This window comes from Pristis pectinata, chromosome 22 (assembly GCF_009764475.1).
Source record: "Pristis pectinata isolate sPriPec2 chromosome 22, sPriPec2.1.pri, whole genome shotgun sequence".
In the NCBI taxonomy this organism is placed as follows: domain Eukaryota; kingdom Metazoa; phylum Chordata; class Chondrichthyes; order Rhinopristiformes; family Pristidae; genus Pristis; species Pristis pectinata.
The window spans coordinates 33,966,943-33,991,914 of NC_067426.1; the positions used below are offsets into that span (position 1 = coordinate 33,966,943).

Consider the following 24,972-nt stretch of genomic DNA (forward strand, 5'->3'; position numbering starts at 1 on the left):
TCTCTCTCACACATCAACAAAAAAAAACTCCATCAAGTTAGCTCTCTTGAACAAATCTGTGCTGGCTTCACCTAATCAATCCACACTTGTCCAAGTGGCTGCTAATTCTGTCCCTGATCATTGTTTCTTGGATGTTCCCCACCACTGAAGTTAAAGTGACCTAGAAACCAAGAGATAATAGGGCTGTGAAAAAATCTGAACAAACATAATTTCAGCAGCCAATAAACCTACTGGTATGTCTTTGAAACGTGGGAGGAAATTGGAGCACCCAGAGGAAACCCAGGCATCCGAGCATCCATGGGAGGGAACAGATAGCACCCGAGGTCAGCATCAAGCCCAAACCCCTGGCGCCTCAAGACAGCAGTACTAACTGTTGCACCGCTGTGCCACTCAGATACTTGGACGGGTGTAGAGGGCACAAGTCCTACATCATCAGAAACAAAAACTGGGAGGCCACAAAACCATGAGGGGAACATCAATAGACCTCAGAGAGATGTAGACACTGGTGGAATGGGTCGATAGACAGCAGTTGAAACTTAATCCTGAGAAATGTGACATGTCACCTTTCAGAGGGCTTGTCGAGAAGCCTGCAAGGTATATAGTTTCACTTCTTCTTCTGTGCCAGTCTCTTGGGATCAAGGGTGACTTGCTTCCACTCCATGTCTGTGGGTTCTGAGGTGACTCGTGAGGCCAATGACGGACTCACAGACTCTGCCACAGGTGAGGCTGGAACTGCTCACCTGGTGGGCGGGAGGGCATTTCGGGAGCTCCTTCTGCCACCTTGACAGGGCTTCTCTGTGCTTCTGATGCATGGCTTTGAGAGTCTCAATATCATCCCAATGTTCCTTCGCCATTTTGAGGGATCATGGACCAAGGATTCCCACAAGTCAGTAGGAACATTACACATTTTGAAGGAGGCTTTGAATTTTTTCTTCCATCCACCTGTCAATGTTTTACCTTGACAGAGATTGGAACGCAGTGTTTGTTTCAAATGTAAGGTATGTGAGCAATGTCTTTAGAGCCTCAATGCTGGGGATGTTGGCCTGGAGGAGACTAAGTTTGATTCACTTATCCTTCTAGTGGATTGGAAGATTTAGTGGAGGCAGCTCTAGTTGTACCTCTCTAGTGTCTTGGGATGCCTGTGGTAGGTAGTCAACACAGGAGGACAAAGGTCACTGGTGCCCAGTACCAATGGGTCCCATCTCAGTGCAGAATGGTGTCTGTCAGGCAAGGCTGTGTCATTGTAATCTTTCTTGTGGTAATGCAGCATCTCACAGGAGTGGAGCTAATCTACACGAAAAATGGGAAACTGTTCAATCTGCACTGCCTCACTTCAGACCTGAGGTTTCCCTCACTTTAGTCTTAAAACTACAGCACTCAGCAATGCTCATGCTCACACTTGGACACTGAGCTCCAGGTCATCAGCTGAACCATGAGAGAATGGGCCTTATACCCCACATCTGAAGACAGAAGTCCTCTGCTATCCTTCAGCTTACCACCACCACAACCCCAACCTCGGACATCAAAGGTCCAATACAAGATCCCAGAAAACATGGGCAATGTCCCATCTGCCAGGAGCCACTTTTCAGCAAAGACAGACATCAGGGATGAAATTCACCAGCATTTTTGGTGTACCAGAGCAGCCTATGGCTGTCTGCATTAAGATGTCATACCCAGCACTGGACTTTACAAAGGATTTGACCATGCAGAAAGGAATCATTCAGCCTGACTGGTCTATACTGGTCAAACTCTGTCCCAGTGAGTCAGCGTGTGGCTGGACCCTAGATGCTGGTCACAGTTTTGGGCCTTCCATTACAGCGAGCAGGTTCAACAAAGAGGCAAGGTTTAGAATGACAACCGCAAACTTCAGGCACCAAGACATTTTCGGAAAGGTTGACGGAAGCCGTGAGATCAATTCACACCCGGTGCAATTACCGTTGTAAGGCAGACTGTACATGCAATGTGTCTAAGATCACCAGCTTTGAGAATGTCATATGATGAGTGTAACATTGGGTCAGCTCGAGGGTCAGAGGTAGGGTTCTGGTTAAGGTCAGGGTGTACAAAAAGGTCACAACACAGCGGGGTTGTTTACCCATCACCACCTGAGTGACAGTCTAGTGGGATGGATGCCTATTCACCAGGGAACCCGGCTGATGTCGTGCCACTGAGCTCAATAGGTGGGTACCGTGGCTTTGTTAGATTACACTGCCCAAGTTGAGGGGAATGACACCCCGTAATTTTGCTCTGTGCCTCTGACTGCTGACGGTTAGTGTGCACAGAGCAGGAAGGTGGTGCAATGAAGCCCCAGCCTCCCCTCTCTCAGCAGCAGTGCTACAATCAACCCCAATGGCAGATCAGAATGAAAGAATGGCCAGACTCCAGTTGGCAGTATTTTCTTGTCTCAACATCCTGAACACAGAACGGTGATGTCTGCTCTGTACTGGCTGGAATGCTGCAGCTAAGCTCTGGGAGGTGAACGTCAGCCACCTCTCCCAACTCAGTGTGGGACCAGACCCGAAAATAGGGGCTGAAGTAACAGTAACCAGGACAAGGATGGTGTCACTGTCCAGCCAAAAGCCCAGAGCATCCCCACTTGAAGCAGGGGGTGGTGACTCACGAGGATGCTACCTGGCCTGGAGGGCCTGAGTTATGGGGAGAGGTCGGCCACGCTGGGATCTTTATTCCTTGGGAGCGTAGGAGAATGAGGGGGTGACCTCACAGAAGTTCTCAAATCATGAGGGGTAGGGAATAAGGTGGATGGTCATAGTCTTTTCCCCAGGGTTGGGGAGTCCAAAACTAGAGGGCACTGATACAAGAGGGGAGAGATTTAAAAGAGACCTGAGAGGTAATTTCTTCATACGCAGGGTGTGGCGAGAACCTGGGATGAGCTCCCAGAGGAAGTGGTCGAGGCGGGTACAGCTGCAACATCTAAGAGGCATTTGGACAGGTACACGGAGGGGAAGGGGTTGGAGGGTTAGGGGCCGAACGTGAGCAACTGGGACTAGCAGGGAGGACGCTGTGGTCAGCATGGACCAGTTGGGCTGAAGGTCCCGTTTACTCCATGCCCAGATGCCACCTGTGGAACTAGCCCTGCAGGAGTGTCCGGGTGAGGGTACAAGGGGAGTGGGCAATGCACACAGCCCTCATTACCCCGCCTGCCATTGGAACAACATTTCATGACAGCTCGTCGGAAAACGGCACAGCACGTCTGGCTGGAACCAATAATTAATTGCTCAGGCTGTGTAATTATTCTGCATTTACACTATCCTAGACCAATCCGAAAAACACACCCTCGCAGCTCAGGGGAGGGGGTTAATTTATTCCTGCACTAAATAGAGAGGCAATTAGAAAGACATTTTTATCCCGTTTGGTTGAGGACTTTCTACACGTTAGTGACTGCTTGTGTTCTGTCTGCCCGCTGCTGAGACTGGCGTGGCTGCGGGCAGGTTTTATTTTTAAACCCCGGCGATGTTGTGTAGCGGCGGATGTTGGAGGCTGTTGTGCGGCTGTCGGTTTGGATAAGTGGGTCAGGTAGGTTACCATGGTGATGTTAGGGTCGCTTTCCATTCTCCGGAGCATCTCCAGTGTAGGCGGCGAGGCGAGAGCAGGCGAAGCCCCGCCGGAGAGGATGGTCACGGCGGCGGGACCCCGCCGCGTCTGAAGCAGCCTCAGCCCCGGCGCATCGGACGGACGGACTGGGGGTGGTGAGCAGCCACCGGAGGGGGAAGGGTCCGCCAAGCCCCGGGGGCGGGGGGGGGGGGGGGTGGGGGGTGGTTGTATGTGTGGTGGGTTGGGGAGAGGGGGGTTCGAACCCGGGCCATTCCCTCCTCGGCGGCGCTGGGTCGCAGTCAATGCTCGGGCCACTTACAGCCGGCGGTGCCCGCGTTTTTAACCTAAAATAGCCAGTTTGCCTTGCAACGCAAGGGTTAACCCTTGCGAGTGCGGCTCGGCGCCTCCCCCGGGGGTGGGAGGGAGCTGGAGAGGCGCCGGGCGCTCCCTCTCTCCCGCCCCGCTTTCTCTCTGAGCCGACGGGACGCACCGAATCTCGGGGCGGCTGCAACTTGTGAAGCGGGTTGTGGGGCAGTGACCGTGGGTGGCGGCTCCGGGACCAGGGAGCCGGCGGGGAGTTTGTTGCCCGCAGTTTGTGGAGACTTTTGTGTGCGGTGGGGAGGGAGTGATGTGTTTGTAAACAGGGCGTTGGCTCATTCCCACAGCAGAGCCCCCTCCTTTCACTGGAAACAGGTCCTTCAGCCGATCAAGTCCGCCAGGCAACCATTTTATACTAACCCATCAACACACCAGGGTGCAATTTACAGCATCCAATTAACACGTGGAGGACACGCAAACTCCACACAGTCAGCACCGCAGGTCAGGATTGAACCTGCGTCCCCAGGGCAGTGAAGCGGTACCACTGGGCCGCCACCGTTTTACCTGGAGCTTCTTCCTTACTAAAGTTTCACTGACATGTTAGGTCAGACGATCGGTGGAGGGGCTGGAGTAATTGGCGAGGGCGTGACACATCGGACAGTGGACATGGAAGGGAGACTGGACACGGGGCATGGGAAACTGGGAGCTGAGGATAGACTGAGTCTGGGAACGTGAAGGGTCACTGTTGGGATGGGAAGGCTTGGGAGGGGAGGAGTGTAATGGGTTTGGAGTTGGGAGGTGACAGTGGAGTGACCCTTGGAAGGGTGGGGATATTTTAAGGTAAAATGCAGATGCTGGAGATCTGAACAAAACGCTGGAAGTACTCAACAGGTCAGGCAGCATCTGCGGAAAAAGAGATTGTAAATGTTTTGGGTCTGCAACCTTTTAATGTACACAGGGTCCATCTGCTCGAAGAGCATGGAACGGGAATATTATGTGTCTTGGAATGAAATGAAAACTTATTTGACAGTGTGAGATGTTTCACCAGTATATATTTAAATGTGCACTGAGCCCCTAATGTAAGTATATAGCGGGCACCACAGCAGAAAGTGGGACAGGCTGAAATGTGAATCATGGAGTAGATGGCCCCATGGAACCTTGAAGAGGGAGCAGTACCAGGAATGTACTGGGAGTAGGAATGTACTGGAACGTATGGATTTTAGTGAGGCGTTTGATAAGGTCCCTCACGGAAGGCTCATTCGGAAAGTCAGGAGGCATGGGATCCAGGGAAACCTGGCTGTGTGGATTCAGAATTGGCTCGCCCATAGAAGACAGAGGGTGGTGGTAGGTGGAGCGTATTCTGCCTGGAGGTCGGTGGCCAGTGGCGTTCCGCAGGGATCTGTTCTGGGACCCCTGCTCTTTGTGGTTTTTATAAATGACTTGGATGAGGATGTGGAAGAGTGGGTTAGTAAGTGTGCTGATGATACAAAGGTCGGTGGTGTAGTAGATAGTGTGGAAGGTTGCTGTAGATTACAACAGGATATTGATAGGATGCAGAGCTGGGCTAAGAAGTGGCAGGTGGAATTCAACCCAGAAAAGTGCGAAGTGATATACTTCGGGAGATCAAATTTGAAGGCAGAATACAAGGTTAATGGCAGGACTCTTAGCAGTGTGGAGGAACAGAGGGATCTTGGGTTCCATGTCCATAGATCCCTCAAGGTTGCTGCACAGGTTGATAGGGTTGTTAAGAAGGCGTATGGTGTGTTGGCCTTCATTAGTTGGGGTATTGAGTTCAAGAGCTGCGAGGTAATGTTGCAGCTCTATGGAAATCTGGTTAGACCACACTTGGAGTATTGTGTTCAGTTCTGGTGGCCTCATTATAGAAAGGCTGTGGAAGCTTTAGAGAGGGTGCAGAGGAGACTTACCAGGATGTTGCTTGGATTGGAGAGCATGTCTTATGAGGATAGGTTGAGTGAGCTAGGGCTTTTCTCTTTGGAGAGGAGGATGATGAGAGGAGACTTGATAGAGATGTACAAGATGATAAGAGGCATAGATCGAGTGGACAGTCAGAGACTTTTTCCCAGGGCCAAAATGGCTAACACGAGGGGACATAATTTTAAGGTGATTGGAGGAATGTATAAGGGGGATGTCAGGGGTAAGTTTTTTTACACAAAGAGTGGTGGGTGTGTGGAACGCACTGCCAGCAGAGGTTGTGGGGGCAGATACATTAGGGACATTTAAGAGACTCTTAGATAGACACATGAATGACAGAGAAATGGAGGGCTATGTGGGAGGGAAGGGTTAGCTAGATTGTAGGGCAGGATAAAATGCTGGTACAACATTGTGGGCCGAAGGGCCTGTAGTGTTCTATGTTCAAAGAGTCAGCTAGGAAATGTAGGTAGGAGAGAGACGAAGCTAGCTGCTCCTTCTGTGTTCAAATGTGAGCAGTCAGAGGTGGTTGGTTGCAAAGGAAACAAGGTGAATCCGACTGTGGTCATAACCAGAAATCAGGGAGCTGGAGAGAAGATGTTTATTTGGGGGTCAATGGAAAGGACTGGGGTCCAGGACAGTAGGGTGGTGATATTCATCTGCCTACCATGTTCCCTGCTACAAAATGGTAACAAAGAAAGTGCCTCCTGAGATCACCTGACTCAGATTTGAAGCAGGACTTGAAATGGCTGCCCAGGTCAAGATGGTTGGAAGCTTCATTAACTCAGGAGGCACTAGAAGGATTGCTTGACTTGCGCTGTTGGTAGGGGATGGAAGTGATTTTTAATATGCTCATGGATTGAGTGGATGGGTGAGTGGGGTAATCCTGGGCAGAGAGCAGATTGACAGTGGTCTTTCAAATTCCCTTGGGAAAACCCACACAGACCATGGCCAATGTTCTTTGTTAGGCCAGGAGAAATATGACTACCCCTTGTTCCATAAACATCTCCGGACTCTCACCCCTACCCCACAATGTGTGCTCCCTACTCCCAACACTCCTTCCTGGTTCCCTTTCATGCTTGTATTCCACAGAACATCACTTGTATTTCTTGCCTGACACCACCAGCAGCAGGCGAAGCTGACCAAATGCTTTCCGTGCTTGCTGGTGTGTTAAAGGCCACTGGGCGGTTGCCCACTGCCTTCACCCCCCCCACTCAGAAATGTTTTCTGTGGAACTTTCATGCCTTGGGACAGGGTACATCTGGTCTCAGTGACATTATTGGATCTTGGCCTCCATGTATAAATAGGGCATCGATGTCTTGGACTGGGAAAGGAGCAGACCCTGACTGAAGCCACCCTTAATCCAGTAGCTGCCGAAACTTGAGTGATCTCAGTTGCTACCAAGAACGGTTCATCAGGCAGTGGTTTCACTGAGTTAGAAAATAACAGCAAGTTGCGTTGCACGCCACAGGAAAGTGAGAAAGATTTTAAAGTTTGCACTGGTAACGGAGTGTTAGCTGTGGTTGGTGGTAGGAGTCTTTCTGAGTCAGAAGCTTGTGAGTTCAAAGTCCAAATCCAGATTGTTGAACAAACATCTCTGTATCCAGAGCAGGTCTGACTGTTGTAACAAGTAGGTACCTTTTGGGTGAGGTGTTAATCTGAGGCCCTGACAACTCCTCAAGTGGCAAAGATGAGTTGGTGTGTCCTGGCCACTATTGTCCTGTCGACCAGATGATTTGGTGATTGCTGTCGTGTGTGGGACCTTGAGCTGTTTTGTTTTGTTTCCAGCTTTACAATGGAGATTACACCACAAAAATATCCCTTTGTGTCTGAAGTGTTTTTGGCTGTACATTTGGTAGTGTAATGGTTAAGATGCTGAACCAGTAGCTAGAGCTTCCAGACCATTGATCCATTTGCATTTATTTGAGTCCCAGTGCAGCAGCTGGCAAATCTAAATTTGATAATTATATGAATCTTGGATTTTAAACAAAAAAGCTGGTCTCAGTGAAGTGACCATGAAACTAATAGATTGTTGTAAAATCCAGTGGAGAAATTCTGTGGTCCCTGCCCTGTCAGGCTCATAGTGGGTTGGGAATCACATCATGTTGTTGACTCTGAAATTCCTCCTCAGTCCAGGGGCAAATAAGGGTGGACAATAAACGTCAGCATTGCTAGTGACAGCCACATCCCATGAACAAATGAATAGAGGCATCAAATAATGCAAGTTCCTTCCTTTTATTATTAAATCTTAATTTGTGCTTTCACTGGTGCATCTAGAGCTTTGTTCCAATGGCTGCAGAATCAAATACAGACTAGAAGAAGCTGAAAGCTCCTGTTTCCTGAATCAGAGGGACGTACATCAACATAGAAGAATGTAAAGTTCTGGCTCCGTGCTTAGAGTCATTGGCCAAATAAGCCAACCACATCATGTCCTCTGCTAATAGAAGAGTAATAGGATAACTTATCTCGGTACAATTTATGTTTCTAAGGCATAATGCACTTAATATTGATTTCCCCTCATGTTCTATGAAACTGATCTGGTACATGGACATTTACACAGAAGAAGGCTTGCATTTATGTGGTACCTCATGACATCAGGATTTCGGACATCAAGCAGGGAGCTGGGATTGAACTGAACTGAAACATGCAGCTGTTCACTTCAAACAGTCCAAGGAAGATAGATGAGCAAATTGAAATGCATATTTCTGGCAAGTGCCAAAGTGCTAGGGTAGATGTAGCGGGGGATTTCTGTCACTTTCATATTAACAGTAGGTGTAAAGCATATGCAGGGCACAGTTGCATTCAGAAGAACTTCTGCAGCTAGAATGTAGTAAACCCAGTGATGGGGGTTGGGAGGCAAAGAGTGATGTCCTTCTGGATTTGGTTTCAGGCAAAGAAGCTGAGCTGTGGAAAGAATACCAGCGTGAGAACATTTTAGTGATCATAATTTAGATATGGCACGGTTATGGAAAAGGACAAAGATAAAACTGGAGTAAACTGGGTTGATTGAAACTATTTTAATAGAGTTGTAGAGAAATGGAGCATGGAAACAGGCCCTTCGGCCCACCAAGTCGGTTCTGATCATCGGTCACCCTTTTTTTTACACACATCCTACACTAACCCATTTTATTCTCCCCCACATTCCCATCAACTACACACTAGGGACAATTTACAGTGGCCAATTAGTCTTAGCACTTTTTTTGGAACGTGGAAGGAAACTGGAGCCCTCTGAGGAAACCCATGCGGTCACAGGGAGAACGTGCAAACTCCACACAGACACAGTTCAGGATTGAACCCAGGCCGCTAGATCTGTGAGGCCATGGCTCCAACAGCTGCGCCTCTGTGCTGCCCCACTGAGAAGCGATGTAGCAAAAGCAGGGCCGAAGCAATTGCCCACAGGTGAATCAGTCTCAGAGCGCCGGGAGGCACTTAAGGAGGAGATTTGAGCAGTTCAGGATAAACATTTCCTTAGAGACGGCAGGGGAGGGGACTGCCAAATCTGGAGCAACCTGGGTGACAAGGTGCACCGAGGATTAAATAAGACAAGAAGGGAAGCTTACTTCAGTCAGGGAGAAGTTATTACAACAGAAAGATGGACATGAATGGGAAATGCAGGATTGAAATTAAAAAGGAAATTAAGAAACCAGTGAGAGGGAATAAGAACATATTGACAGGTAGATTCAAAGAAAGTGGGAAGTTTTTTAGAAAAAATATATAAAGAGCCAGAGCAAACATATGTGAGGCTTGTCAGGGCCCGAAGAGTCAGCGTGCATGATGGTGGAGCATATGGGTCAAGTCTAGACTGAGTAACTTTGTGACGGACTTCTCAAAAGAGGGAATGAAGCAAATGTTGTGGTTAAGGCAGATGAGTGTGGAACATTGGATGGGATAAATGGAGTAAAAAGAAAAAAATATTGAAGGCTTTAGCATCTTTGAATGTCTCCAGGCTCAGGTGACATACAGTGTATCCCAGGCTATTAAAAGAACCAAGGGAGGAAATCATGGAAATCAACTCTTGATTTTTCAGTCCTCAAAATGCAAAATACTGCAGATATTGGAAATCTGAAATGACAAATACTGGAAGTACTCATTAGGTCAGGCAGCTTCTGTAGAGTGAGAATCAAGGTTAACCTTTCAGTCTGATGGCATTGTTAAATCTCTCTCTCTCTATAAATGCTGCCTGATCAGCTGATTATTTCCAGCATTTTCTGCTTCTATTTAAATTTTTACAAATCCTCTTCAGCCACAGGTATGGTGTGAGGCACTAGAGCATCACTAATGTTGTACGAATAAAGGAAATGCTCAGTAGGTCAGGCAGCACCCATGGAGATCAAAACATAATTGATGATTTGGGTCACGGACCCTTCATCAGAACTGGGGAAGTGTTTCAGGGTGGAGAGAGAACTGAGGGAATACCTGTGACAGGGTCCAGACCTAAGTTGTCAGGGTAACATTTGCCTTAAAAGCATGCAGTTGGAACAAAATGATTTAGAGACAAATCAAAACATATTACAGCAAATGTACCTGTGAGAAATGGGTATTTACCTAAAATGGTTAAACTCAATATTAACTTGCTGCTTTTCCCCACCAGTACCTTTGTTGCAATTTGTTATGTTTCAGTTTGTTTCTGTATCATTTTGTTCCAACTGTTTGCTTTTAAGATAATTATTACTTTAATAACTTTGGTCTACACCCTATCACGTGTTCTCTCCGCCCCTCCTCCCTACACCACACCTCTGCAAATGAACCTGCATGTCTTCTCACTTCTGCAGTTCTGGTGGAGAGTCCTTTAGTGAAAACGTTGATTCTGTTTCTCTCCCCACGGACACCGCCTGACCAGCGAAATGCTTCCAGCATTTTCTGTTTTTGATTTGGTTTTCCAGCATCTGCAGTGTTTTGCTCCATCTAGCAATGTACCAGCGTTTTCAAACAGATAAACCAAATACTACAGATCAGTTTAATATCAGAAATAGCAAATTATTAGAATCCATTCTAAGGACAGTGTGAACTTTCATTAGAAAGGCACAGATTAATTAGGAACAGTCAGCATTGATTTGTGTCTGAATAATGATTGATGTTTTTGAGGAGATATCAAGGAGGATCGATGAGGGCATTGTGGTTGATGTAGTCTATGTGGATTGTCCTACATGGCAGGCTGGTCAAAAAATAGGAGGATTGGATCCAAAGTTGGCTCAGAAGCTGAATGCAAACAGTAATGGCTGACAGATGTTTTTAGACTGGAAGGTTGTTACCTGTGGGATTCCACGGGTTTCTGTAAGGGTCCCTCGCTCCTGGAACTGTTTATTAATGATTTATATTGAAATGTAGAGAACATGATTCAAAAATTGGCCATGTGATTGACAGTGAGGAGGAGGGATTTAGTGTACAGGAAAACAATAACTGTGCTGCAGGACTGAGTGAAAATCCTGAAATAAATGGGGTGTAAGAAAGGTACAGCAATAGTGGTGGGTGATTTTAGTCATCGTATAGACTGGACAAATCAAATTGGTGAAGATAGCCTTGAGGATGAGTTCGTGGAGAGCATTCAGATGGTTTCTCAGAGAAATATGTTGAGGAATCAACCAGGGAACAGGCCATTATAGATCTCGTATTGTCTAACAAGTCAGAATTAATTAATGATCTCATTGTAAAGGATCCCTAAGGAATGCGTGATCTTGGCATTGCATAATTTCAAATCTAGAGAGTGAGAAACAAGTGTCTTAAACTTAAATAAAAGGAATTACTATGTTATGAGGACGTGGTTGGCTAAAGTGGACTGGGAGAAATAGATCAAAGGGTATGACGGTAGGTCAGCAGTGGCAGCTATGTGAGGAAACAGTTCAAAAGTCTCAGCGAAGATGTATTCCAGTGAGAAAGGAAGGCTCTACTACAGGATGTATCATCTGTGGCTAACTAAAGAAGTTAAGGATAGTATCAAATTAAACAAAAAGGCAATACCATGTTACAGAGATTAGTGATGGGCCAGGTATATGGGAAGCTTTGAGGAGTCAGAAAAGGATGACTATAAAAAAATTGTAGCGAGGGAGAAAATATGATGAGAGAACAAACTAGCAAATAATAAATACAGACAGTATAGGTATATAAAGCAGAAGAGAGGGGATAAAGTAAATGTTGGCCCCTCAGAGGATGAAGCAGGGTAATTGGTGATGCTAAACAGAGCATTGGCAGAGATTCTAAATGATTATTTTAGATCGGTCTTGTTAGGGGACGCCCAAAGTGGTCTGATTACGATAGATAATTAAGCGTATACTAGGAGGGGGAATTTAAACCTATCCCCATAACTAGTGAAGAAGTGCTTGGTAAACTAATGGGTTAAAGGCCACTATCCTCTGGACCTGATGACATGCACCCAAGTTTCAAGGGAATGGCTGCAGAGTTAGCAGTTATGTTTGATTGTAATCCACCAAAATTGCCCAGATTATGGTGAGGTCCCAGAGGACTGGATAATCACAGATATACCACTACTCAGGAAAGGAAGGAGACAGAAAACAGGAATCTATAAGCCTGTTAGTCTAATGTCTGTCATTGGGAAAATGTAAGGCTCCATTATTAAAGAGATAACAGCAGGACATTTAGAAAATCACTAGAGTCGACACAGTTTTATGAGAGGGAAATTGTGTTTGACGAATTTGTTGTAGTTATTTAAAAATAAATGGAGTAGATAAAGAGGAACCAGTAGTTGCAGTGCTTTTGGATTTCCAGAAGGCATTGGATAAGGTGCTTGCGGATAATGTATATTGGGATGAAAAGGGAATGATGGCTAAAGGAAAATGGAAAATCTGGATAAAGGGATCATTTTTGGATTAGCAGTCAGTAACTAGTGGGATGCCACAGAGATCAGATCTCGGGCATCAACTATTAATGATCTGACAAAGTTACTGAGTGTACTGTAGCCAGATTTGCTGCTGATACATAAATAGGTGGATTAGTGGCCCATGGTAGTGTAGTGGTTAGCATAACACTATTACAACACCGGCAACCCGGACTCAATTCTGCTGCTGTCTGTAAGGAGTTTGTACGTTCTCCCCATGTCTACGTGGGTTTCCTCCCACATTCCAAAGACCTACAGGTTAGGGGCTGTGGGCGTGCTGTCTTGGCGCTGGAAGAGTGGCGACACTTGCGGGCTTCCCCCAGCACATTCTCAGTAATGCAAAAAGACTCCTTTCACTGTGTGTTTTGATGTACATGTGACTGATAAATAAATATCTTATCTTATTAGCAAGTTGTGAGGAGGACACGAAGAGGCCACAGAGGCACTCGGATGAAGTGAGTGGGCAAGAGGTTGGCAGATGGAGTATAGTTGGGGAAAATGTAAGGTTACCCACTTTGGAAGGAAGAATGAAAAAGCAAATTATCATTTGAACAGATTGTGACTACAAAATGAGACAATATAATGGGATCAGGGGTTCCTAGTACATGAAGTATAATGAGTTAGCATGCAGGTACAGTAAGGCAAGCTCAAGGAAGGATGGCCTTTACAGCAAGATGTATGGAGTATAAAAGTAGGAAAGTTTTGATCGAAACTTGAAGTGCTGTAAGATCACATCTGAAGTGCTGCGCACAATTTTCGTCTTTATGTTAGGAGAGATGTAATTAGGGTGGACACAGTGCAGAGAGGGCTCACTTGGTTGGTTTTTGGAACAAGGGTTTGACATATGAAGAAAGTTTCAGGTTGTACTCTTCAGGTTTAGGAGAATGAGAGGTGATCCTCTCTGAACTGGGGCTGAGTTTCAGAATAGGGGATCACCCATGAGAGGAGGAGGGATTTCTCTTGAGCACTGTGAATCTTGGAAATCCTCTCGCCCAGAGAGCTGTGGAGATGGGGTGGGTGAGGGAGAAATCATTGGATGTACTCGAGATAGGGGTGTCATTTGGATGTATTCAAGGTGGGGGCTCCTTAGATGTATTCGGGGGGGGGGTTTATTAGATGTATTTGAGGTGGAGATTGACAGACATTTGAAGGGAGTCGGAATGTGGAAGGAAAGTGGGAAAATAGTACTGAGGCCAAGACTGGATCAGCCATGGTCTGATTTGAATGGTGGGGCAGGCTCGAGGGGACGATGTTTATGTTCTAAAGGCAGCTGTGCTTCTTACAGATGCCAAGTCACTACTGTCAATACAACTTTTGGATAATCAGTCCCAGTGACGTGACTGACATATGGTCTGAGAGAGTGTGGGGGAGAGGACCTGATGTCCTGGGTTTACAGGCTGTGAGACGGAGCAGGTGGGCAACAAGTGACGAAGATAAAAGTAGGCCGGAGGTCCTACATGCTGAACATTTTCAAGAAAACTTCAGGAGGGACCTCAAGTGTACCACTTTCTGAGATACTCTCTGTATCACATGGTCTTTTAGATAGACAGCTAATAGACAACTCTACGTGGACAAAGCTCTGTCCCGCCAGGGTTGGGTTTCTCAAATTATGGGACTGCCATTACATTTGGGGGATGGGGAGAAAGACTCAATAGAACCTGACAATGTAAGTAAGAGAAGCTGAAGTGGGTTGTATGGTACTTTTGGACAATTTCCCTGACCTGAGTTTCTTCCGCAGTTTTTTTTTGCTGTAGATTCCAGCATCTTTTGTGTCTCTTGTGGTCCCTACTACTTACTCTGGTATTCAGTGCAACCTCAGCACCACTTTCCTGCACTAATCCTATATCCCCTGATTCCTTAATATCCAAAACCTTATTGTTCTCTGAGTGTACTCAGCAACTGAGCTTCCACAGACCAGATGGACTGCTGTGAAATAAAACTGGCTGGCAGGCAGTATAAACACAAATCATATTGTAATAAATCCATTGCCTGGAGGGGGAGAAAAACAAAATAAAAAATGTTAATAAATTAAAAGGGAAAAATTAAAGAAGTGGGAGCTATGTGGCCTGAAAAATCGTTTCTGTGGTTGATGAATTGGACCTTAGTGTTACAGAGAAACAACAAAATTATTCTAATCAATGGGGTATGTATCTATAAGGCCACAGACTGTTTAGAAGGAGTGAATTGGGATAAGTAGAGACGCGATCAGTTTATATCAATTTCAGCTTTGCAGCATGAGTGCAAGAGGATGTGAAAGAGAGGCACAGAATCACTTTGGGTAGACTTCATAGAAAGGGATAGAGGCTAACTTATTAACCCCAAGGCAGGCTGAAGAGCACATTCTGGCATTCTGGGCTGAATTGAGGAAAGTGACTGGTTAGGAGCCAACAATAATAGTTGGGATATTGGATTTACGGGAAATTAACTGGAATGTGGATCCCTAGGAATTGATCACTGCCTGTGAAGATGTGTTAAGAAGTTGGTCATTTTGTTTGTGCTCTGCACTGGGAGATTCAGGCGTGTGAAGGTCATTGCCAGCTCAAGGCCTTTATTTCAGGCACTTCACTGTTGCAGAAATCAGTAAGGGCTGAGGTGTGGGCAGAACATCTGCCAGGGATAGTTGGAGGTAGGAACTGTGGTTCAATGTTGTCATCCTTGGTTTACAGGTGGAATTGATTGATGTTTGTGTTTGGAGAGATTTGTTACTCTAGTAGGGTCAGAACCATCCTCTGCTATTTCTCTTGTTGTCTACAACAATTCTCCATCCGTGCAATTTGGGCAGCACGGTAGTGTAGCGGTTAGCGTATTGCTATTACAGTGCCAGCAACCTGGGTTCAATTCCCACCGCTGTCTGTAAGGAGTTTGTATGTTCTCCCTGTGTCTGCTCCGGTTTCCTCCAACATTCCAAAGACGTACAGGTTAGGAGCTGCGGGCATGCTATGTTGGTGCCAGAAGCGTGGTGACACTTGCGGACTGCCCCCCAGCGCATTCTCAGTACCTCAGAAAGATGCATTTCACTGCGTGTTTAGATGTACATATGACTAATAAATAAATATCTAAATATCTATATCAGATGGTGGGGAGGGAGGGAATTGGTGGTCAGTGCGGCCACTGGTGGTCAGGAGAAAGAAGGAGTTGGTTTGGGGGTGGGGTTGGGTGAGCAGATCAGTGATTGGTGAGAATTACTTTGGGATGATGGCTTGGCAGCCTGAAGGAGGGTCAAGTAATACCTAGCTCAAAGTGAACCTTCCTGAGTGGGGTTCCCAGTGATGGTTTGGGGCTTGCTCAGGGAGGTTCCCCTTAAACCGTACCTCACAGACACCCCGAAAGTCCAAATTCATACGTGGCCCTTGGATAGCCTGGACAACAGGAATGTTTGAAAATTGTGTTTAGTCCACAAAATGGTGGCAATGCACAGTCCAGTTTCTGGGAATGTCTAGATTCTAAGAAAGAAAGGGAGCAGTTTTCTGGAATTAATGGAAGTCATTATTCTGATTCGACAAGGGACAGAAAATGTCCTGGATTTAGTCGAGCAATGCTGATAATCAGACTGAAATGATTGATAGTTTCCGACCAATGATCAGAGTACAGTCATATTTGCCGTTTAAAAATAACTAGAGCGTTCCTAAACAACATTTTCCGCTTTTAAAAGGATCGCCTTTATGTATTTGTGAAGTGGGTTTATATACGGATACACTCCTGGAATGGAGGAATTTTGAGGTTCCTGTAAAGCAATGAATCTGAATCCAGTGGCTTATTGCGTACCCCTGTGAAGCAAAGTGACAGAGCATGAAGATAGTTCCACCTTATTGAATGGTACCAGGGAACCCTGAGTGCAGCTGGGATGCCTGGAAGAGAAGTGTGACAGCACTGAGATTTTATTACACCAAAAGGCATAACGAGGTTAGAAGTGCTTAGAATGGCATGGACGATTTCAAATATATGATGAGATGAACAATAACAAGTTGTTTCGTTATGCTTAGAGGTGAGGTAAGGCCACTGAAAGTGGAGCAGGACAGTAGAAGTATTACAGGTGATGGAAATGCTGAAGAGGGTTTTGCCTGCAAGTTTCAGTGGCCAGATGAGATGTGTGCAGATCTGAATGTCACTGTGTACAACAAACTGATTGGAGAATTACACACCTTACTCCAGTTTTTGAAAAAAGAGGTAGAATTGAATATATGGCAATTGCAAGTTAAGTTCTGGTACATTACTAACAATAAGCTTCTCATTCTGGAGCCACTCGAAAGAACTAAAACCATAAAATTAGCCAATGTGGATTCACTCAGTGAAGGTCTTGCCATTGAAACCCTCCTTTTACGTAAGATGACAAAGGACAAGGCTGGAGATGTGCTGCCCATGGATTTTAGGATGTTTTTATAGTTCCCTCTGGTTCTGAAAAAGGCAAGAATCAGTGGAAATATTTTACAATGAATATTGAATTGGTTGACTAATAAATCCAGAGGCTGCAGAGAACTCCTGCCAGGGAGAAGTTACCATTGAGGTCTCTGTGGTCATATTTTTTCAGGCCCTTGTTTAATGTTGTTTGATGGTAGAAAGCAGAAGGTAATAGTGGAAGGTTGTTTCTTGGACTAGTGACCCATGACTAGTGGTGTGCCTCGGGGGTCGGTGCTGGGCAGATTGTTGTTTGTCATCTCTGTCAATGGTTTGGATAAGAATGTACAAGGCATGGTTAGTAAGTTTGCAGATAAAATATGTGGTATAGTAGACAGTGAAGAAGGTTAATCAGAAATTACAGGGGCATCTTGATCAGCTGAGTAAGTGAGCTGAGGAATGGCAAATGGAGTTTAATTCGAATAAGCGTGAGGTGTTGCATTTTGGAAAGTCAAATCCAGGTAGGACTTTCACAGTGAATGGCGGGTCCCTGGGGAGTGTTGTAAAACAGAGGGACCTTGGAGTACAAGTACATGGTTCCCTGAAAGTGGAGTTGTAGGTGAAGAAGGCGTTTGGCACGCTGGCCTTCATCAGTCGGGGCATTGAGTATAAAAGTTGGGAGGTCATGGTGCAGTTGTACAGGATGCTGGTGAGGCCACACTTGGAGTATTGTGTTCAGTTTTGGTCACTCTGCTATAGAAAAGATGTTATTAAGCTGGAAATATTACAGAAAAAAATTATAAGGATGTTTCCAGCACTTGAGGGACTAAGTTATGGGGAGAGGTTGGACAGGCTAGGACTTTCTTCCTTGCAGCGTAGGAGACTGAGAGGTGATCTTTTAGAAGTGTATGAAATCATGAGGGACATAGATAGGGTGAATGGACTGTCTTTTTCCCAGGGCTGGGGAGCCAAGAACTAGAGGGCGTGGGTTTAAAATGAGAGGGGAAAGATTTAATAGGAACCTGAGGGGCAATTTTTTACCCAGTGGGTGGTCAGTATATGGAATGAGCTGCCAGAGGAAGTGGTTGAGGCAGGTACAATAACAACTTTTAAGAGGCAGCTGGACAGGTACATGGATTGGAAAAGTTTTAGAAGGTTATGGGCCAAACACTGGCAAATGGGACTAGCTTGGATGGGGCATCTTGGTTGGCATGGACCAGTTGGGCCGAAGGGCCTGTTTCCATGCTGTGTAACTCTGACTCTGACTGCATAAATAGTCCAGAGCTGAATGTTATCAACACATTATCTAAACTTGTAGACGTTGCAATATAAGGAATGTTACCACAGTTGAGTAGGATAACCTACTGAAGATCTGAATATGTTTGGAAAACTGGGGAGTCTGGTAGCTGATGAATAAAACACCAAAAAAAAAGTCCAGCAAGAGTTGCACATAAAGGATAGAAAATAAAGTGCATGGAAAATCAGAGATTTGGGGGGGGTCCTGATTGATGATGTTGAAACTATCACAATAATGCTCGGTGGCAGTGAGCAAAGAAAGTCAGATGATTTAATCCATTAGCGGTCAATACTCTGCCAAAATAGTGAAGCAATGCTGCCACTTGTAAATCACCGGTACAGCTGCTCTCGGTATATATGTCATGGCAAAGATGCTGCAGATGTTGAAGGATGCAAGTGAGACCCTCAGAATGATGAAGGGGTGCAAGAGTTGGATTACAAGGAGCTATTATGTAAATTGAACATGTTGTGATGTTGTCGTATGATTGCTGTTTCTAGGACTCTGGAGGGACTAGATAATGTAGGCCACGACAAGTTGTTTCAGCTTGTCTAGAACAAGAGAACCACAGAGCAAACTGATTCTTGAAGGGAAAAAGTTTAAAAGCAACCTGCGATAACTTTTCAATAAGGTTGTGGAACAGGCTCTGTAGGGAGACAGAGAAAACTGATAATTCGTTTAAATATAAATTGTGTTTCTTTTGGAAAATAATGTTTAGTGAAGTAGTATTTGAGTAATTAGAGATGTGAAGTGTGGCATGCTTGGGAGGAACAGGTGAACTTAGACTCTGGTTCTCAAAGCTCCACCACTGAGGTTTTCTTCACCTTCTGTTGGCGTCTCTGGTGAATTATTTGCTGAAGATTGATGCTGTAATTAGTCAACTGCTCCATTATCGTGCACCTACCTGGATGGGGTGTCCTCCCAGTGTCAGTTCCCATGTTCCTGTAACTCAGTGCTTTGTCTGCAGGGCAGATCTCCAGTCTGTGTTGTCTTACTGTAGAACTTTGGTATTGGTTTATTATTGTCACTTGTACCGAGGTACAGTGAAAAGCTTGTCTTACAAACTGATCATACAGGTCATTACATTACACAGTGCAATTACATTGAGTTAGTATAGAGTGCATTGATGTAGTACAGGTAAAAACAATAACACTACAGAGTAAAGTGTCACAGCTACAGAGAAAGTGCAGTGCAATAAGGTGCAAGGTCACAACAAGATAGATTGTGAGGCCATAGTCCATCTCATTGTATAAGGGAACCATTAAATAGTCTTATCACAGTGGGGTAGAAGCTGTCCTTAAGTCTGGTGGTATGTGTCCTCAGGATCAGGCTCAGGCTTGGGAAATCAAGGTCTGCCTTTCATTCATCTTAGAGAGGCTATCAGAAGTTGTGGGTAGACATTCTGGGCAAACAGGTCTTCAGGCTAGGAACACGGAAAGGTAAGAGTGACTGACACTGAATTGCTGTGTCTATCCTTGTGAAGAGAGGTGTGACAGCCAGTTTACAAACAGCAAACCTCTCTGCTGCAGAATTGTCTGATCTTGCACAGTTGCCTGATCACTAGAACAGACAGGCCGGCATTTGATTTCAGGTGTTTAAAATGTGTGATGGAGACACAAGAGACTGCAGATGCTGGAATCTGGAGCCCAAATAAGCTGCTGGAGGAACTTAGTGTGGAAGTAAAGGGGATGGGCAAGACTCTGATGGTTGAGACCCTAATGACAACATCAGAGCTCCTGATGCAGCACCAGAATATTGTGTTAGACTGGGAGAATGGGATGAGCCTTGGTTTGTCAAACTTCCAGCTCTAAGTTGAGGGGGCTTCTAACTGAGCTAATGAATCTTTGTTATTGCATTTATAAATCAACACGTGTTCCACAATATAATAAAGATTAGACCTTGGGAAGGGGGAGAAAAGTCTGCTCTCAAACCTCTTTAATCGAACAGATGCATAAAGCAGAGACGTCTGCTGTGGTTCTGGTTGCTAATTAACTTTACTGTGAAAGCTGAAGAGACTGTTAGAATTATTTTGATCTTGTTTTCTCTCCTCACTACCATGTGATGACTGATTTTTATATTTCCCATGCATTTGAGGCAAAGAAGAGGTTCCTGTTAAAGCAGCGCGGTTGTGTCCCTAGAAGGTTTGTATCCATATGGGGGTGAATGGCAGACTTTAGCCCTTTGCTCTTACAAATATCACACCTCAGAACCCATCTTGAGTAGACGAGCCTGTGTAATTTTTGTTTCATTTACTGGGCTTTCTGGGCACACCAAGTTAGAGTTTCACCCCAGCAGATTTGGGATTGGCGACGGGGCAACTCCCTGGCACATCACTCATTTGCCTGCCTGATGTAAGTGGTTGTGGGTGAGAGTGGAGATCTGAAGGCTCCAACAGTGGCATGAAGGTCAGTGGGATGCACATGCAAAGTGGGAGTGCCTGCTACTATTGGGGGGGGGGGGGGGGGGGGGGGGGGGGGGGGGGGGAGGGGGTTAAATTTAAGCAGACTGGGCCTGTATTCTCTTGGGTTCGGAAGAATGAGAGGTGATCTCACTGCAACGTACAAAGTCATGATGATTAGATGCAGGGTTGATGTTGGGTGATGTGGTGGAAGGTCTAAAGCAAGGGTCACTGTCTCAATATAGGCTTTGCCATTCAGGGGGGAGAGAGGAGACTTCTTCACCCAGTGGGTTGTGAATCTGTGGAATCTCTACACCAGGAGGCTGTAGAAGTTCAGTCACTGAGTATATTCAACAGATGGATATGAGGGAGATCAAGAGGATATAGTGCAAGAAAGTGGTGCTGAGATAGTAGATCAGCCATGGTCTCACTGAAGGGTGGACTCAATGGACTGAATGGCCTCTCCTGCCTCAATTTCTGATGTTCACGGTGTTGGGACACCTTTGCTGGAGCTGCAGTGGGGGCAGAGACATCAGCCACGGGGTTGTATGGTGATCATGTCTACAGTGTTCACTTGGACCTGGTCATTTCTCTGTGCTGGGAGGACGATGGTCTCCGGGCAGAGTACAAAACAGAATTCCCCCTGGAGACATGAGACTAAAGATGTTTGGAATCTGTAGCAACACAAAAAGCATTGGAGGAGCTCAACGGGTCAGGCAGCATCTGTGGAGGGAGATGGACAGTCGACATTTCAGGTCGAGACCCTTCGTCTGGACTCTGGATCTGGACTCCAGCCCAGATGAAGGGTCTCGACCTGAGATGTCGACTGTCCATCTCCCTCCACGGATGCTGCCTGACCTGCTGAGTTCCTCTAGTGCTTTTTGTGTTGTTACAGAATTTCCCCCACGCTTCTCAACGCTGACGCAGGATTTCAGTGAGACCAGGCAGTGTAGCGAGCCGATGGTAAATACATCAGCCTGTCTCTGCAGGCTCTCCACTCACATTCTCATCAGACCCCTGCCACAGAACCTGTGTGTGGCATCCATCTCCTGGGAACTGGCACGACCACCCTCCCCACCTCTTGACTGGTCCTGCAGAACTTCCACCTCAAATGACCTGTGCCCACTTCTATTTTTCACTTGAGGAAGTCGCAGGGGATATTGAAGGGGACAGCAGGCCTGCCCTTCAATATTCTTGCCTCCTCCTGTTCCACAAAGGAACAGCCTTGCTTACCTTGGAAGGTCCTGTTTCCTTCTGACACCTAGTGTGAAAATGATAACTCTGGGGTAAACTGCGGTTGATCTGAGTGGCCTTGACACCTCTAACTCTTCCTATATCATCCCATTAACCAGTTAAAGTCCCCTCCAACTGCTTCACCTGGCACCGGAGGGTACAAAGGAGGCCCATATTCTCGCAGGACAGGGGGCCTTCACCAAGACTGGTTATTGTGAAGGGAGACGAGCCATGCACAGAGCAAAACACATGCAGAAACCATAATTTTGAACTTGAATCTTCCATCACCACCAATCACACCTGATAATGCAACAAGTTAAGGCAACTGATGAATAATCAGGAGCTTTTATCACTGTTGGCCGTGAGCCAGGGGATTGCTTCAGTCCCATTCTGAAGATAAACTGGTAGAGTTTAGTGAAGTCTTCGGATACAGTACTGAGAAAGATGCTGCTGTTCAGATGTGTTGTTAAGATGCTAGCCACTGTCTCAGGTGCATGAAAAATATTAGAGAGCTGCGAGTTTTCCCTTGCATCCTCCACCAACATCCCTGGAACATTTTGGGGAAGGAGTGAAATGGGAGCCATGTTAATATGACTGTCTCATTAGTAAGTCTGGATCTAGCTGTTGATTTTGTGTTTGGTCTCAGTTTAACATTCAGTGCTGAGTTAAGCAACTTCCATGGAGCAGTATATATTCATGCTCACTCTCACTGCAGAAGCTTGCATTCTTAGATTACTTATTTAATGAGTCTCTTCACAGGAGGGTTCTCAAACAGTTTTTTTTACACAGAGTGGTGGGTACCCTGGAACGGGCTGCCAGGAATGGTGATGGAAACAGGTTCGATAGTGGTGTTTAAAGAGGCTGTTAGATGAACATGAAGCGATACGGATTATGTGCTGTCAGAAGAGATTTAGTTTAATTTGGCGTCGTTTTTGGCACAGACAATCGTGGGCCGAAGGGCCCTGTTCCTGTGCTGTACTGTCTATTATCTAAAATTTTGGCACGTTTTGGCTGAAAAGAGATTTTATGGAGCAAGGAGAGAGGAGTTAATAGAAAGGAGTCTAGGATTTCAGTGGAGGGGGAGATTATAGAGAAGGGCATGGGATCAGACAGGACAGAGAATTTTAAAACCAAGGTATTGCTTAACTGGGAGCTAGTCCAGGTTGGCAAACACAGAGAAGCAGGTGCTTGGAACTTGGTGTGAGCTGGGGCTCTGGATACACACACACACACACACACACACACACACACACACACACACACACACACACACACACACACACACACACACACACATCCAGTCCCATATTGGAATTCACCTTCTGTCCACCGATAACTTGAATCACATTTACTTGCCCTGTCCCATTTCCTGCCATCCCTTTCTCCTTTGTACATCAAAAGATGTCACTTTTCAGAGTGTCACGAAGGTAGTTGGCATCGGAGGGCGTTGCAAAATGATGCAATAAAATCATCACCTGAAAGATATAAAAGTTCTTGGAGTGGGAAGCCATGCTGGAGTTTCTCTTCCCTGTCAGACTGTGCTTCAACAGCCGGTGCCCCAGTCTCTGGAATTACTCCCTAAAGCTCTCCACCTCACTGCTTTAAGAGCCTCCTTTACAATTACCTCTTTAACCAGGTTTTTGCTTTTATGTCCTAAATGTAGTTTTCATTTTGATAATCACTCCTGTGGCACATTTTGCAATGTCTCAGGTGCTACATGCATGCAGATTGATGTTAATAGAGAGCAAAGCTCCTTCTGCACTGCTCCATCAAATGCTCCCAGGTAAGTTGGGGCCGTGCAGAGCCAGCTCCCGTTGTCCCATCAAACACTGATTGATCTAGGAGCACCTGATGAGCCATTGTGTTAACTCATGCAAAAAAATCTCATGGAAAGAGACTGAATTCATACAATTTCAGATAATTCCACTGATCATTTTACACACTGCCTGAAGGGGCCATGCCCATCCTCCAAGCATTACACCTCAATTCCCTGTCAGCGTGCATGGGAACAGCAGCAATGGGTGAATAATGGAAAGGGCCAATAGGGATGCTTCTGTTCTTTAACCCGGGGCAGCCGTGAGCAATCATGCTCGCTGATTGTCATTTTATCTAATTGAAGTCTAATCTTTTCATTGCTTTCAGCTTCACCTCTCACAAGAAGTGGTTAGCACACTGCCCTTTCTACTGTGCTACCTATTGACGCTGAGTAGTATGCAGTTCAGTCCAACATACCATTTTATACTATTTATTAACCAATAACATCCTTGGTTAGATTAGTAACACACAGGTAACTGTTATTCTACAGAGAATCTATCCAAATCCTTCCATTAGGTTCCCCTAATGGGAATGTACCTTTCCACATATAAGGTGCCCACCCTCTCGATTGGATTGAAGTGGGTAACCTACTCCCAGGTATCAGTTATTCAACATTTCAAGGAACTAAACACCCTGATTAGGTCCCAGCCTTGTCGCATTGTTAGTTTGGAAGCCGTTATCCCAGATTAGCTCCTCCTCCGATTGGCTGAGGAGATCTGTTGGTGTCAGGGTGCCAGCCAGGAGCAGTTTGGTTTTCTCGTCTGAAATCTCTTCTGCAATTCATAAATGGACCAGAAATTGAACATAACAATTGTGAGTGGGCTCTTCACTGTACGTTTCACAGCAATTTTCTTCTGGCTGCTATGTTTGGGTGTCCCTCCATAATGTTGCCGTATAACAGACTGATTTAATTGGGCCTGTTTCTATATCTTCTGACAAATTCGGAAGCTGTTATCCGATGATTCAGTTGATAGATATTTTTAGTATGAAATGTAAAAACTGCTGTAATTACCAGGGAAAATACAGGGGCTGGGAAATGTACTCTGGTGGGAAGGCTGGTTTAAATCTACAAGAGGTGAAGGCCATATTGTTTTGTATCGAGCCCTTCACCACTATACAAGGGCTATATGTCATGCAGAATCCAGCAGGCACATTGGCCTCTCCTCCACTAACTCTGCAGCGGTGGAACGGGGAGGAGGGTTGGAACTTGAGTAGGGGGAGGAAACTGAGGTGATCGGACTGGATATCATGGTGAGAGGGGAACCGTCA

General features: G+C 45.8%; 1 protein-coding gene across 3 annotated transcripts in view; it reads left to right on the forward strand.

The window, feature by feature from the left end:
- Positions 1 to 24,972, forward strand: part of rims3 (regulating synaptic membrane exocytosis 3) — a 188,408-nt gene that overhangs the window by 50,346 nt on the left and 113,090 nt on the right. Inside the window, exon 1 of one of the 3 annotated variants that reach the window (XM_052036081.1) lies at positions 3,247 to 3,531. The exons of 1 other annotated variant lie outside the window; for it this stretch is intronic. In XM_052036081.1, coding sequence (XP_051892041.1) covers positions 3,486 to 3,531 — 46 coding nt within the window. In that variant the 5' untranslated portion in view covers positions 3,247 to 3,485. Of the gene's footprint in view, positions 1 to 3,246; positions 3,532 to 3,586; positions 3,705 to 24,972 lie in introns of those variants that run through there. One more of the 3 variants, XM_052036084.1, reaches the window with a different exon arrangement.